Below are 16,456 nucleotides of genomic sequence, written 5' to 3' on the forward strand. Positions count from 1 at the left end.
AGCTTCAAAAACTTGGATAATTTAGATTTGCATGTGGGTTTTGGACTAAGGCATAAATAAGTATACCGTCTGAAGCTTTTTTTTTAAGTGAAATTATCAAGTAAGGCTTTAGCTTTGATGGTCACATACAAAGTGAAGATTTAAAAGAATAGAGCCCCAAAGGTATTTTTTCATTTTTCCCACCAAATCTTAAAGCTCTGAAGAAGTTTCTTCTGTGTGTCTTTCACTTGAGAAGATAATGACCTGGAAATTGACTAGCACTGTTTTCCACTCTAAAAGTGTAATGTACACAACGAAATGTTTGGTTAATGAGACATTTTTGATTTTCGAATGCAATATTCAATTGATGCAAACACATTTACCCTTTGTACACTTACTGTATGGCAATATGGCTTCACAACTTGATCTAGATATACTCTGGCTGCTTCCTTGTGCTTATGCAGGTCAGAGAGGTGCAACAGTGCAGTTTAGGTACCCTTAGACTGTGTGTATGCTGATTCAGCAACAGTGTCTGAATTTGTTTAAACTGAACTTGAGTGTAATTTAACAGATTGATAACTTTCTTCCTGCCCTATGAATGTTCAAATATATGTATACTACAATTTAGAAAGCATGTGGGTTTAGTTACTTTTATATGTATGATACATAAATGCGTGTTCTTCCCACATCCTTAGGATGCATTTCAGGCAAGTTTAAGTGGACCGGAGTAAGAGGGGCCTTTGTTTGATCCTTTGCACTTCAGTGACCAATGTGAGCACATTCACACCAATATGAAATAAATGAAATGTGTTTCTTATAGTGGCTTAAAAGAAGTTTGTTGACCTTTGTAATGGGAAGAGACTCTCTTAGTAAATAAGTGGGCTCTAGCTTTCTTCCTTTTTCTTTTAGAATGGCTGCTGAGCATTCTTCTCTTTTTCTTGTTGAAGATAGTGATTGTGAAAATGCTTTAGTGTTCTTTAATTTCAGTTCTGAGAGCTGCGACAAACTTCTCAAATGCAGCTGTGGTCAATTTCAGGTAAGGCCTTTTCACTCCGTTAGCTTTTCCGTTTTTCAGATAAATGCTTTTAATGTGTCATTTTCTTACAGTGTATATACACCTATTTAAATCAAGTACAGAGATTGAATAGTGTAGTGTCACAACTAGCTTCTAAATTGCATTGTTTCTGAGCCAAGTAACAACAAATTTTATTTCAAAGAGAACTTAAAACATGCAATGAGGTCTGGCAAGTCGAGCAGCACACATCTTCATTTCCATCTCCTTCACTCCTTCCTTCCTCAAGCAAGTTTCCTGGGGCTGACACCTTCTGAATTAGCAGTGATGGACAGAGTTGGCCTTTTTCTTCCCAGGCTGGTTGCCACAACAAGCTACCTGCCTGCTTCTCATGCAAACTCAGGTGATTGTGATACTCCTCCCTTTCCTACCCTCTAACGAAACAAAAGCTGGACCTCCAGGAATATCTACCATTGCCAAAGGGAGGTGTAGTTGGAAAGAAATAGGACGCTACAGCATTCCCCCTCTACCATCTGCTTATATTACATCAGTATTCCCTTAACAGGTACTATGCTGCTCTTTTTTGAGCCTGTATAGAAGAACTTTTTCTTCACTGCTGCTCTCATTTTTAAAAAGTATTTTTTCTAATGAAGGATGCTGCTGTTGCTATAAATGTCGTACACACCCTCTTTCTCCTGTTATTCCTAAGACTTTCTTCCTTCAGAAGTCCTGCTTATTCCGTTCTAAAAATGACTGGAGAAACTCTTGGTTGCTGAACAGCTGGAGGGTTACTGTTTTGGTGATGCATGACAGTACCTAGGCGTGCTGCTGTTTTAAGCCTTCTCCAGCTTAAAGACTGCTTTAAAGGAAGTTCTCCATTTGCCAGTGTTAAATTTACAGACTACTTGGACCATTTCTGTATGTGTGCTGTATTGTGAGCTTTAAGGATAGTAACTTCGTTGCCAGATTCCTATTGTTGGAGCTGATTAGGTGGTTTCTGTGCATCTTAGCAGAAAGCTTGACTGCATTCTTTCATCTCTACCACATTCAACTGTTGAGCGTTTTATCAGTTTAGTATTTTCTAACCTACTGAATGTTTCCTATACAAGATCTCCCAGGGGAGAGTCTTTCCCAGTGTTCATAGTTACTGTATTGTGAGGTGATCTCACAATAAAGCATCCACTTCTTTTTCTGAGAGGACTCCTGAGTCTCATCTGTCTTTGGATGTTCCACCTGGCTACTTTGATTGGATTTTTTTTCTCCTTACTGCTTGGCTGTTATCTGGGTTGTTTAAACCTGTGTTGTATCTTCCATTTGCCACCAGAGCTGCTTTTCAGCCCTGTGTTTTGCCTTGTGATTTGTGGACTTTTGAGCTGAGTTAGCTGTTCTAGTTATTCTTGAGAATGTCAACCTTTAGTTGAGCTGCTTATCTGATCTGCTTTATGTGTTGTTGCAGGCAGCTGCATGTAACGGTCTGTTTCCTTCTGATGAGCTATGTGCCAGAATAGCTCTACCTACATAGCAGCTGATTCCTGCTGTAGACAGGAGACCATATCTGTGGCAGATACCATTTTTTCTGGAACTCTTACAGTGCTTATATAATTGCCAGACTTCTGCTACTTCCTTTTCCCACTGGATCTGCCTCCTTAATGGGGTGTGTTTCAAGAGGGCAGTAAAACTCAGGTAATCTTTCCTCAGTGTGAGAATGAATAAATTTGTCAGCCACAAGCAAGCTTCTCATGGAAACCTTTTCCCAATTTTCCTGGGAAGTAAAAAGGTGAGGGTTGAAACTAAACTTTGAAAACCAAACCTATGATACCATTTTCTAATGAAGTTCTTATCTTTGAACTTTCCTTAATGATCTAATTCACCAGTATGTTCTAGAGTATGTATGGTAAGTTGAAACCTGCACTTGCTATTAGTTCACTGCAGTCTTGTTTCTGATTCTGTTCTGAAGTTGCTCCACTGCTTGATGGCACTTGCTGGTTCAAAAAATGGGTTTGCTTCAAGATTCAACCATTCTGTGATTCAGACGATGTTGCTCGGAGAAGCAATGTTTTAAAGTTTGTTAAACAAAACAAAACAAAACAGAAATACAGACTAAGTACAAGAGTAGGCCAATATCTCAGCACTGTTGCTTCCCTCTCCAGCACACCTGAGAGTTTGAGGATGTGCCTCCCCAGAAGGAGCTTCTACATAATTGCATGTTCCAGCTATTCTTCCAGTGCTCATTAAGCCTTTCTGTTAGCTTACTTTAACCCATAAAGCAAGCCCCCGGAAACCTAGGCCATTTTCTCCCATGTTTGTCATCTGTATCAACTGAGTGGGCCAGAACCTGCTCTAGAGGAAGGGGGTAGGACAGTAGGAAGGGACATGCAGGAGAAAAGGGAGAGAGCATGGGGCAGAAGTGGCTAGGTTCATTAATTTCCTGCCCCAGTCACTCCTGACACACTTCTAGGCTCTGAGTTTGTTCAGCTAGAGGTTCTGGGGTTAAGCACTTTTCTCGAGTGAATTGCTATTGCTCTCTATCTTCCAATAGGATGCATCCTGAGCGTGGGTAATCTTCAAAATGTGAGTTTGAAAACCTATGATCCAGTGGCTGTATGCAACAGATTGTTTGAATTCTGCTGAAGATGTTTAAAACCAGCTGTGGTTACCTGGGGACATCTATTTTCAATAAGGCAGGGCATCTGCAATTGCTTCTGAGATCCCTTTATCCTTTGTTTCCTCAGAGATGGGAAACATTTTCCTACAGCTGTTTCAGGCACCAAGGAATGAACAAGCACAAAACCTGCATTAATGCCATTACTTCTGTGTGGTGAAATAATTATAGGGGCTCTTGCAGCTGGGCAGTTGGAGTGTGCTTTGCCACATCATTGTGGCTTGAGTGGAAGAATCCGCTTGCCAAATGATCCTGAAAGCAAACACAAAGTTCTTGGTACCTGTGTTTTTCTTTTCTCTAGTACAAGGGATATCTCCTTGGCTGGAGCTGCTCAGGCTGGTGTTATGTGCAGATTCAAACATCTTGGCTTGAACGAGGACACCAAAAAGCGTGCTTAATTGTCTATAACTAATGTGGTAAAAGCAGAAAAGTTTAAGCATGGCTTGTTTTGTCTAAAGCAGAGTTGGAACTGGTCTGTCACTCCCTGCAGTGCTGAGAGGCCTCGCAGTGATTTGGCTGTTTTGCCACATACTCAGAAACCCACAGAAGAGTGTTATGTTACTAAGAGAGATGGAGATTATTTTATAGAGGCTGACTTTATATTGCTTAATGTATAATGAATTAATTATGAAGTTCTGCATCCAGGAGGAGAAGTAAAGGAATCTCCTCCTTCGATCTCAGAGTGTGTCAGAGGGGGACAGTTTATTTCCAAATGTTAGGAGGATGGCTACTTAATAGATGTAGTTCCCTTCAATCTGCTCCAGACAGACAGGTGTTAGTGATGGAATGTTGTCTGTCAAACACAGCTCAACTGCAGACGTCCTAGGTGAGTTCTCCAAATCTTGCCCATGCTTAATCTACTGCTCTTGGAAACATAGAAAGTTGGCATAAACTCTTCAATATCTATTTTTTTAGTGGAAGAAATAACTTACTGGATATGGAATGTATTCTGAAAATGTTCTTTTATATATTTCCTGTTAGTAAGTACCTTTGACTATGCAAAATAGAAAGCTCTGATACAAGTTTGTTTCTGAAGAAAATGGTGGGTACGTGTTACTTTATTGTAAAACTGGATATGTTCTCATTCAGTTAAAGTCTTCAATGTTGGATTCTGCTATATAGTGTGTGGAGGAGTAATAGAGCTTTTGGAAGAACTGTTTTGATATAGAATGTGTGAGCTTTTGTGAATGTGGTGAGATGTTGATGGATGGGCTGTCATTAGGCACTGGTAATTGTTTCTTGCACAGTTTCACTATTTCCATGTTTATCACAGAACGCCAGTTAATAAGTGCTGGTATTTATTTATTTTGGGAGAGCTTAAAATGTTGTTACATTTTTATGTTAAACTTTTGGCATTTTCAGTATCAGACACTAGAGTTCTGAACTGATCATTTAGTATGTTACTTGTCTGTTGGCAATGAAGTAGTTGAGGCATTTTTCTGGATGTGAGTTGTGTTCTGAGTTGACAAGATTTTGGCATAGAGATCAAGTAAGCATCTTTGATTAGAGAGAGATGAATTTGAAGGTTGGACTACTTGGTGGATAAATGGTTGGATGATCACAGCCAGAGGGTTGTGTTCAGTGTTTCTATGTCCAGGTGGTGGTCAGTCATGAGTAGTGCCCCCCAGCAGCCAGTCTCTTCAACATCTTTATCAAGAACCTAGACAATGAGATTGAGAGCATCCTCAGCAAATTTGGTGATGACACCAAGAGGAGTGGTGCAGTTGATACAACAGAAGGAAGGCTGACAATCAGAGGGACCTGGACACGCTTAAAAAGTGGGCCCATGAGTGTCCAATAAGGTTCAAGAAGGTCAAGTGTTTGCATTTGAGTTGGAGATAAGCCCGGATGTATATATCTGGAGAACAACTCATTGAGAGTAGCCCCATGGGGAAGGGCTTGGGGATTCTGGTGAAATGAAAGTTTGACATGAGCCAACAGTATTCAGTTACAGCCTGGGAGGCCAACAGTACTGGGTTGCATCAAAAATGGAGGTGGCCATCAGGGAGAGGGAGGTGATTGTCCCCCTCAACTCTGTCCTCTTGAGGCCCCATTTGGAGTGCTGCATCTAAGCCCAGGGCCCCCAACACAGGAGCGATGTGGAGCTTTTGGGGAGAGGGTCCAGAGGAGAGTTACAAAACTGATCAGAGAGCTGGAGCACCTCTACTATGAGAAAACAGAGGAGAAGGCTCTGAGGAGACCTCATTGTAGCCTTCCAGTACTTGGAGGGAACTTACAAGCAATAGGAAAACTGAGTTTTTACACCATCTGTGTAGTGATAGGACTGATGGGGTAACGGCTTTAAACTAAAAGAGAGAAGGTTTAGGTTAAATGTTAGGAATTTTTCACTCAGAGGGTGGTGAGGCTCTGGCACAGCTGTCCAGTGAAGCTGTGTATGCCTCAGCCCTGGAGGCACTCAAGGACAGGCTGGATGGGGACCTGCATAGCCTGAGCTGGTGGGTGGCAGCCCTGCCCGTGTCAGCAAGAGTTGAAACTTTCAAACTCAAGCCATTATGTGATCTTATCTCCTGTTAAGGTAAGGAGATTTGCAAGAGTTTATCCAGAAGTCCCTTCAGCTGAGAAAGTGTTTTTTATGACAGTTAATTCCAATGTCACATTAGAGAAGATGCTGATGAACTCTATATGGGAATAGAACAGCTGGTGTCACTACATTGCTTATTGTTTACAATTAAATGGCAGTTCTTCAAAAGTCACACTTGAAACTGAGGAGTGCAGGTGCAGTTTGTAAATTCTGAGCATTAAAAGCATGCATTCATTAAAGACAAACACGTGAGTTGCAATAGGTAAGATTTGCATTAATGCTCATCTGCTGCCCATCTTTGGATAGTTTATTTTTAACAAGAAGTTGTGTGCATGTGGAAATATTACAGGTCTACCAGATTCCTGTAGCAAATATGCTGGATGCAGCCAGTTTATTTCTTGAAACGTTCTTGGATCAGAGCAGGAAATGAACAGTCACTTTGAATGCCCAGATGACAAGGAAGAGAAAAGAGACATTAAGTGGAGCAAGATGTCTCCTAAATGTCTTTTGCTGGAAAGATTCATGCTTGCTAGTGCCATGAATGCAGTTCCTATCCTCTCCTGTGACCTCTACCTTTCCCTGTCTTCTGACAGAAGGTTGGAAGAGGAGGAGAAATAGTTATTCTATATCTCTTCTTCCTCCAGCCTTTTACAGTAGAATGTTGGAAATAGATTGTAGCCTGGAAATCTTAGATGATCTGTAACAACAGCAGAAGTTTTGGATTAGCTATCTTGATGAAGATGCTGTGCTTGCTAGTAGACTTGGAGAGGAGGAAGAAGTGAGGAGAGGAGGAAATACATAGTAAAGGTGGTGTTTGCCAGGTTTGCAAATGCCAATATTTTGGCAGAAGCTGCAGAAACAAGTCTTTTCTAGTTGAGTGATATGGAAAGAACAGCTTAATTTCCAGTTGCTATTTGTGTAAGCATTCTTCTTCCACAAAACTTTGAGGTTGGATTACAGCCTAATGAGAGAAGTCTGCCCTGCCTCCAAGTGTATGCAGGCACCGTATTGAAAATGCTGTTGTTCAGATTGCAATCTGCTGCTATTTCTGAAACTATCAGCTCCAGACTTTGTGTCACTATAATTTCAAATATCTACTCCTTGTTTCTCTCCTTTAAAATGTTAATTCCTTTATGTTCTACTCCTTTGGCATTGATGTATGTACACCCTTATGCCTGTCCTTCTGTTCCCTCCTCCCTCCTAGTGCAGTGTTCCCAGCTTTTGAGTTTGTAAGACTGCTGTTCATCAAGACAGTGTTGCTGAGCTAATAAACTTACTGTATTAAAGAGTTGGGCTGAGATTTGAAAAAGAAAGACAAACATAAAAAAAACCTCTACCCCAAAACAACGAAAAAGATGCTTTGCATTTGGTTTGTATGTCCTTGCAGTGAGCTTTTTAGTGTTCCTGTAATACTATCTGACACTCCTAATACATGCAGTATGAGCATACATCAGAAATGAAACACAAGTTCCTGATATAAGAGATGAAATGTTTGCTATTGCATCTGTGTTGTTATTCCATGAACTGCCCATCAGTTGGAAACACCTTGTTTTAATGTATCTTACATGTGTCTTAGATCTGGGCAATAATCAATGAAATGGCTGGAAAAAATTGTGCAAAACCCACGTGCTTGTTCTTTTGATAGTATTATGGAATAACAAAGTTACCTGAGACATGCACGTGCTCAGTGATCCATCAGTAATTTTCACTTGAAACAGGTGTGCTGGAATTGCCTTTAGCTCTGCACAGTAGCTCTGCACTTGAGAGGTTTAAAAAATGTCTGTGTTCATCACTGAAGTCTATGCTGGCATAGAGAAACAGGAGAAGGGGAAAATGCAATTTGATGTTCTACCTACATATTAAAGTATATTATGTTGACCAATTTCCGCATCGATATTAGAGAGTTGCCTGAAAGATCTGGGAACATTACATTTGTTACATTTTTTCCCAGATATTTAAATATGTTTAAATATGGTTAAATATGATTAAATATGTAAGAAATGATGGTTCCATTTTAAAATTTAATTAAGATATGGGTTTAAGGAATGCAGAATGAAATTCTAAACTGTACTACAGCTTAGTGAGCACATCTTTATAAGTTACTTCAGCAGTTATAATGGTGCACTTGCTAGCCTCTACTTTCTCATGGAATGTGTCTGACTTTCAAGCTGTAGTACTTCCACTTTCAGCTATTTTTCTTTGGTGTGGCTTTGATTCATACAAATGCTAATTATAGGGGCTTTGAATCTGTGTGTATACATAGCTTCACAAGGTCATACACGTTTTTGAATGAATTAGCTGAAATGCTGCTTATGTTTTGTTGGGGTGTTGCATAAACAGATTATTAGGTCTTCTAAATATTCATTAATAATATTTTTACTCTTTTTAAACTTGAAGGCAGTGATTGCAGTAGGCTGTTGATTTTTAGTTTAGTCTTCTCAAGTTGTATCTGCTTTGTCTTTGCAGGCAGCAGAAGGTGTCACCTTCATCGGACCTGACACGCATGCTATTCAAGCTATGGGAGACAAGATTGAAAGCAAATTGTTAGCCAAGAATGCAAAGGTCAACACAATCCCTGGCTTTGATGGAGTAGTCAAGGTGAGAAACCGTTAGACTACTGTCTGCTCTCTGAATCAGTGCCTAAAACAATGTAGACCTATTGAAGATCTGATGCATAGTGTAATTATAAATTCAACTTCATTTTCAATAAACGATGTAATTAAAATCAACGTAGAGATTTTTACTAAAAAGGGAAGTTTGGAAGAAGGAAGATGAGGAAGAGTGTTTTGTAATATATTATATAGTAAGGACTGCTTGCATGGAGTCTGTAAAATGTCTTGCTTTAAATTCTATGTGAAGGCAAATAAATGTGTTTAATCTGAGATGTGCCATTCTATCCCTCTAAGTGTCTTTCCTTTTTTTGATTTTTACTTTGTGTTTAAGTGTTGGTCTCTTAGAAGCTTTCCTGTACTTTTACATATCATCTGTGTTATGTAGGTAGAAGAAGTGTTTTGCCTTTAAACCTTTGTGTATGCCTAGATATTGTAAAACTTTGATCACCAGTGTTGAAATTTCTTACTGCTGATCTCTTTAAGTAAAATCTTTTTCAGATAAAATTTGAGTAAAACTTAGAGTTGCAGGAAAGTGAGAAGCTTGTTTCAACAACATTTTTGTTGTTGAAGAAAAGAATGTATTTTTATTATTCTGTTGGCTTCTGTTCATCATAAATCTTATTTATATGAGGAAATAGGAAATTTCAGTGTTATGGGGAACAACTGAATGTATTGATAGAATGCAGACTGTACTTCAAGAAAGGACATATAACTAAATGCTGTTGTCCTGATAGTTGTGTTAGTTAAGTTGGATTTTAAATCCTTAGGAGGGGAAAAAAAAGGCCAACTAAATGAGAAATATGAATATAAAGGGGCTAACTCTCCACGTAATGATCTGTTTTGATGAGAATATGTAGAGAACTTTCCTAATGAGAGTATGATAAAATCCTGAGATGGCTGGGAAGATCAGGATGCGTAAGAGAACTCTTCAGTACTTGAGATGGGAATGCCTGATGTGTGTGATGCATATGTGTCTACAGTGGGTAAAAGTGCAAAGAAATTTTTCAGTTCTGGAAGTCTGCTTATGAATGCTAGGTCAGCATTCATGGTATTGCTGAAATCTGACAGTATTAAGTTGCACACAGAGTTCCTTGGGCTTTTTGCTGCATGTTTTAGCAGTCCTTGTGTCTGTGGTCCTTTAGCATTCATGAACTGTTAGGAGCAGCTAAGCTATTGTGCATAAGACCCACTGTGCCTCTTGATATCCTACCCATTATTCTATACATCCTGGCATTATATTCTGGAAAGTATTTGGCTAGGAGAGGACTTTGACTTAATGATCTGAACCCCATAAGAGTTTACCTGAAGTGGACTCACTAAATAATTTCAAAATTCTTGTTTTATCACCGCATAAACTTCTATAAAGGTCTGTTACTCTGCTAATATAAAGAAACAAACCTGACAAGGTAGGATAGTGGTTAATTATTTGATAGCAACGTAATCAATGAAACTGTGCCTACGTAGCCATGTCTTTTTTTTTTCCTGAGGCCTTTAATTGCGTCGATTTTTTTTGACAATTATCTGAAGTTCCAGACACTCTAAATGAAGGAATGTAAGGGTTGGCAGTCAGCTGTATTCAATAGTGTTAGTAGATGGTGTTAACACTAAAAGAACTGGAACGTAGGATTAAGCTGACAAATCCAATCCCAGTTATTGAAAGGAGCTGCACAGTAGTTACTTAATCCTGAAGTCTCCATATCGTATCAGTTACACATACCTCAGCCTTGCGCTCCTGATTTTCTGAAGTGTGTTGACAAAAACAGAGCCCTCGATTAAAAAGCTGCAGTGCACCCTGTGAATCATAAAAAGGGGAGTTCCACAGGCATTGCCAATATTGCGGTTTGTGTCAGGAGAGGGAGATCTAGATGAAAATTTAAGTTAACTGGTGCTTTGGTTACCAGTTCTGTAAAACAGAACTTCCAGTAACTGTGATTTTCATCCTTGCTATGAATCTAATATATATACCTGTGTTGGTCATCTGATCTCCTTCCTGTGTTGATGTTGAGTTTTGCTGCAGTGAGTATCTGAGTAATTAGGTCATACAGGATTGCCTGATCTTCATATGGGTTTAATGTAGTATTTTTGCCATTTCAAACAAACAAAAAAAAAATGAAGCTGTGTGGCACCAGACATAATCAAAAGATCAGCACACAAGGAATTGGAGGCTGTCATATTTCTGCCATTCTCTGGGAGATCTGTTATGGTCACAGCGCTATGAAGCTCTCAGTCTTTGAGGGCTCTTGGTTTTGAGAAATAGACATTTTGAAGGTTCTGGGCAGGAGTTAAGTGTCTGCATGATACTTGAGTTGATTAGAGGTAGTTTCATCTTTGTAGTGGAGTCTAAAGCTGGAAGGAAACTGCATTCATGCCTCTGACAATGCCAGAAGTTAAGAAAGATCAGTTGCATTTGTTCTTTGTGGATGAATAGTTAAAGCAAACATAGAGTAAGAACTTCTAGTGCTTCTTTTATTCATCTCAGGGCTGCACTGGAAATCTTTGTTATTTGAAGAGTTGTCTTTATTCAGCTCTTGTTAGCTAGTGCTGCAGATACTCGGGTCCTTTATGAATGAATTCCCAATTCTTACTGCTAGTATATAGATGGAGTTGTTGCTACACTCCTGTAATCACACCTTGGAGAAACTGTATAAAGAACAATTCCCAGTGAGTAGAAATTAAATTTTAAGAGGAGGAAGCGCTTCAACAATGTACTGTGAGGTAGGCTGTGGAAAGATATTGAAGAAGAGGATGTTTGGCATTACAGACACAGCCAACTATTCTCATACAGACAATCTCTGTACCAAGTGTTAAACTGAGAATGGAAAGATAAATTGAGAATAGAGGCTGTAGTCTGACAAAGAGTAATTTATTTTGGGTCTGTTGTTCAGTTCCTTGATTGGCTGAGGCAAGGTTGTACATGGAAGGAAACTGTCTGTGATGGTATTAGTTAGTGTCAACAAATGTATTGAAAGGTAGTTCTTAATTCAAGGTCTCTAGCTAGTTAGTTTCCTAAACCTTGCCTGAGAGGGATAACGGTCAAGAGTCTTGATCAAAAGACTTGGTGTTAACCCACATGAGCAGTGGCTGTACTAAAGTTAGGGCTGAGAATAGATTGTCTGTAGACCAGTAAAGAGAAATATGTGGCAAGAACAAAATGGAGATAGAGTAATGAGTATGCAGAGATGCTCTGGTGGGAAAAACTGGTAAAGTAAAGAGAAGAAGGTCTATCTGTGTGAGATTGGTTTGGTTTTGTGGCTGGAAGAATATAGCTGGTTGTAAACGCAGAGGATTAATGTCTCTGGATGGCTGCTTGGTTTCATTGTGATTCTGTAATTGATGTCAGTAGACATGCTTAAGCTTTTCAGCAAGGCTACTTATTTACTGTTTTTAAGTTTCAGGCACCTGTTTTGGCGGTATTCTTAAATTGGGGTGTTGATGTCGGGTGTTGATGTATTCAATGTTCACTGGATGGCTGGAGAGATTGTTAGAAACTGGTTATGACTTGGAGACTCTCAAGACACAATACCCTCAGGAATTAGAAGTATTGTGTAGCTCTTTGTAATTAATACAATATTTTACAGCTGTGGGAGTCTCTTAAACATCTTCATCCTGACATTATTTTAAGTTATTTTTTTTTTGTCTCCACCTGCTGGTACTTGGCAGGGAGGCATGTGCATGACATTAAGAGATTGGAAATTCTTATGATAAGTGAGTAAAACTGAGTGTTTTGTATGTATTGTATTAACAAAATCAGGAATTTGTAAAAAAAACAAAACAAAACAATGTGATGTGGTTTTAACTCGTAACTCATGATTTTTATAAAGTAGCACTATTACCTGAACACTTTTATTTGTACAGTAAAAGTGCTAGAATTATGTATTTCTTTGCAGTCTCCAGGTTATTTTGGGAGAATGATAGCATGCATAACGATGCACTTTTGTAGGAAATGGCAATAAATCAAGGAATGAGGACTTACAGTGGTGTTTTTTTTTTTTTTTTTTTTTTTTTTTTTACTAAAACCAAAATGAAGTAGTTCAAAATGCTCATAGTGCCACTGTGGATTTGTGTATTTTGGATAGGCAGACTTTAGCCATCTTAACTTTTTAATAGCACTGAAGGTGCTGCTGTATTTATGGAATCTGCAAGTGAAAGGCATGACATTAAATCGTACTTTCTTACAAAAGATCAAAAGTCCGCTATTGGAGATTTCAATGTGTCAGTTGTTTATGATTTTTTTCGAACTGTTTTTAGAGCACAACATGTTTTTGTTTTCCGTTTCAGAAATACTCTTTGAAGACTAAAGAATTTGAATATGCATTATTTTTTTTTTTTTGTATCACAGAGTTTGCATTCTAATACATCAGAACTGTTAAAGGAAACAGATGTTTGAGTAGTACAAATTAATAACTGTTCCAGGCAGATGCCTTCAGTTCGTACAAGCTTGAACTGACGCAATTAGCGATTCTGATATGATGGTGCTTTTTTACTGTAGGTGTTGCATACATATATTTAAAAACAAAAATACAGTGGCTGTGCAAAGCTCCCCTGTTTGCAGCCTGTCTTCCTGTGAGCTGCAGTGTATCGGTTAGCCACTTGTTTGCAGGTAACTAAGTGAAAAAAAATTACCCTGTTTGTTTGTTTCCCCCCCTCTTAATTCTATTTTGCAAATATATGAGTGAATTTGCAAGAGAAAAGAAATGTAAAAGTTTTCTTCCCGACTATAATCGTGGCTCTTCATCAGTCATCACTCTTCCTGCATTTTGTTCAAGAGGCTCTAATTGTCTGCATTTGGCAGGTTTAACGCTTCCTGACAGAGAGGCTATTAAGGGGAAGTATTCTCGCATAACTGTCACAGGCAGGAACAAAGAACCTTCAAATTCAATGTGTGGAAACCACTAACATTCTTAAATGACCCTTTTCATGCATTTTATCCCTTTAAGCTAAAATTTGGAGGGTGCAGGGTCACGGAAAGCAGCAAGGTGTAATAAAACAGTAAACCCTGATTATTTTATTTTATTTTTTACTTTTCGGAGTTGGGGGGGATTTTTTGGTAGATTTATCTGTCGACTTAGAAACAATTGTTATTTGGCAAAATCTCATTAACAGATGTGACTGGAGTAAAAAGACTTAAAACTGATGTTGCTTTCAGGACTGCTTTGAACTTAACAAGCACCGATTTGTGGAGCAGACTAGCTAATGAAAGGAAATTAAATTTTCTGACAACTTCCCCTGCCAGCCCCCTTATTCTTCATGGGGCTGTTACTAGGGTACTGAAGACTTTTAAAGAGGATTTTGTTTTATTATCGGACATAAATGAACCAGGTATGAACATTGCTTATGTATTTTTTTTTTAAAGTTCTGACCTGTGTGCTTTTAAAACGGATTGCCTTGAAAGCTTTAAAAATATCAGGTTTCATTTTAATGTTCATAAGTCAGCCCCCATAGTTTCAGACGCGCTTAGCAGCTGGTGGCTTCCAGACGTTACTGCCTCCCATACAGATTTTTTCATGTATGTCACTGAATAGTATAAATACTAGCAAATTCGGATGGAGTTTTCAAACTTAACCCTTTTTCCTTTCTAGACCCGTGTCAGGGAAATGGATTGTTAGCAGCAGAAGAAAACAGAGTTAACTATGGCAGGAGAAGAGATCGGGTGGATTAAAAAATGAGAATTTCTCACGTTTTTGTTTTCTGAGTTTCTAAATAGGTTTTTCTGCATCGTGTGTTCTGTAGCAGGCTGTGATGGTATGAGTCAGCTGAAGGCAAAAGTGGCATCAACCAGAATTGTTCTAGTTGTCATGCAATAGTAATCGGCAAGCTTATAAGTGGAAACTATTGTATGAATCTTCTCATCTCTGATGCATTTTAAAATTATGCATTTCGGTTCTGTTCTCCTTAGAATGAATAAAACAAACAAACGAATCCGTACAAAAGTGAAGTGCTTATTTTTCTTCCGTAGACAAGTTTTCATCTTCGAAGAAGTTGTGCAAGATTTTTTTCCAGGACCTGACTCGTACCCAAACAATAGAGAATCAACTCCCCCTACTGACAACAACCAGGAAAACATGACAAATATCTGAGAGTACAGAAACAAGCTGGCGGTGGACAAACTTTAACAATCTAATTTATGGACCATTATTGATTGTAAACTTCTAAATTCTAGCATTAAATTCCAACAACTGCAGAAAATCATTTTGCAATCCCGTCTGTGTTTCCTGTCAGCTGATTCCTCATTGCTTTGAGTTTCTCAGTATACTAATGATGAGGTAGAATTTACATTCCACTTATGGTATTAATTTTACATTCCTCTGGCTGAAAAGGGTCAGAAGGTTGTAAAATCAAACATTAAATGAATCAGAGGAGACAGTAGTGCAATATATGACTGCCCCGAGGACATAGTGCAATGGCTGATGGGATTAACGTTGGGTCTCATTTCCTGCTTTTACAGGATGCAGATGAAGCTGTCAGAATTGCAAGGGAAATTGGTAAGTTCTTAAATTAGCTATGGTGGGATTTGTGTGCCTCTCAGCAGACATGGTTGACTAAATTGTATGTGTAATAAGTAATCCCTATAGAACAAATAATGTTTTAATAGTGCTTAAGTTCCCTGTTGCCTATAAGGCTGGAAGAATCTAGATATTATCACCCTGTCTCTTTAACCATCACATTTTAGCTTTACAGAACAAGTGCAGCCATGATTTGTGGAATGCATATAATATGGGGTAATAATCTGGCTAAAGGGGTTATTTCAAACTGTATCTATCTGCAATTGGACATGGTATTCTTTTTACAGAAGCTAAGCATGGTGTATTTCTCCTGATACGGAGGCTGACACCGATGATGCTATGATCCTTATTCCTCATCGCTGTGTGCAGTGCACCTAACATGAATATCTCCCACACCACCATCCTTTCTTCTGTGCTTTCCAAAATAAAGTCACTGCTCAGCTTCTGAACATCTTAAAGACTGACAAAAAGAGCAACCAGCAAACTGGCTGGGACTTGTTTTGATGAACCTTAATATGTGCTTAATGAGTTTTGGCTTTTATTAAATAGAGCTTAATATTTTCAAAAATATTTAACCATATGCTTGAAATTACACATGTTCTCAAATGCTTTCCACAAGGAGAATTTAGTGCATTAATAGATTTCTCTTGGTTTTAATTTTTTCTTTGCATCTTCTTGTTAAGAGACAGTAGCCATAAGAAGCTATTTAAGTTCATCTGTTATATATAGTTCCAAGAACCCACTTGAAATATATCTCTGCTGTGCCAAAAGCTATGTCTGTGCCTTACTGCCAAATAGAAACTGGGACTTGCACTGCTGCAGATGATCCTTCACCACTGGAACACTTTTCCAGTCTGAGTGTAAGCTGCGTTCTTAGCCTGCTTGAGTTCACTATGCTGAAGCTTCTCATGGTGGGCCCGGCTGCCTGGTGGGCCAACACCACCAAGCTCAGCATTTCTGTGGGTCAGCCTTTGCCCCTTTTGGGAAATCAGATAATGACTGATCACTGTCACGCCATCAGAAACAAAAGGAAGAGATTATCAGTCAAACTATTAGGAGAACTGGCAAATGAAATTGTTTTTAGTGCATAAAAAGACGTGTATTGTACTATGAATTTATATGGTTCAGTTTCATTGCTGTGGTCAG

At 38.7% G+C, this 16,456-nt stretch overlaps 1 protein-coding gene across 1 annotated transcript in view; it reads left to right on the top strand.

Moving 5' to 3' along the window:
* PCCA (propionyl-CoA carboxylase subunit alpha) overlaps positions 1–16,456 on the top strand; it is a 264,605-nt gene that overhangs the window by 64,644 nt on the left and 183,505 nt on the right. The window contains exons 7-8 of the mRNA XM_042866368.1: positions 8,662–8,793; positions 15,253–15,289. Coding sequence (XP_042722302.1) covers positions 8,662–8,793; positions 15,253–15,289 — 169 coding nt within the window. The remainder of the gene's footprint in view (positions 1–8,661; positions 8,794–15,252; positions 15,290–16,456) is intronic.

Source organism: Lagopus leucura, unplaced genomic scaffold (assembly GCF_019238085.1).
Source record: "Lagopus leucura isolate 7727_CA_CO unplaced genomic scaffold, USGS_WTPT01 Super-Scaffold_100001, whole genome shotgun sequence".
NCBI classification, from domain to species: Eukaryota; Metazoa; Chordata; class Aves; order Galliformes; family Phasianidae; genus Lagopus; species Lagopus leucura.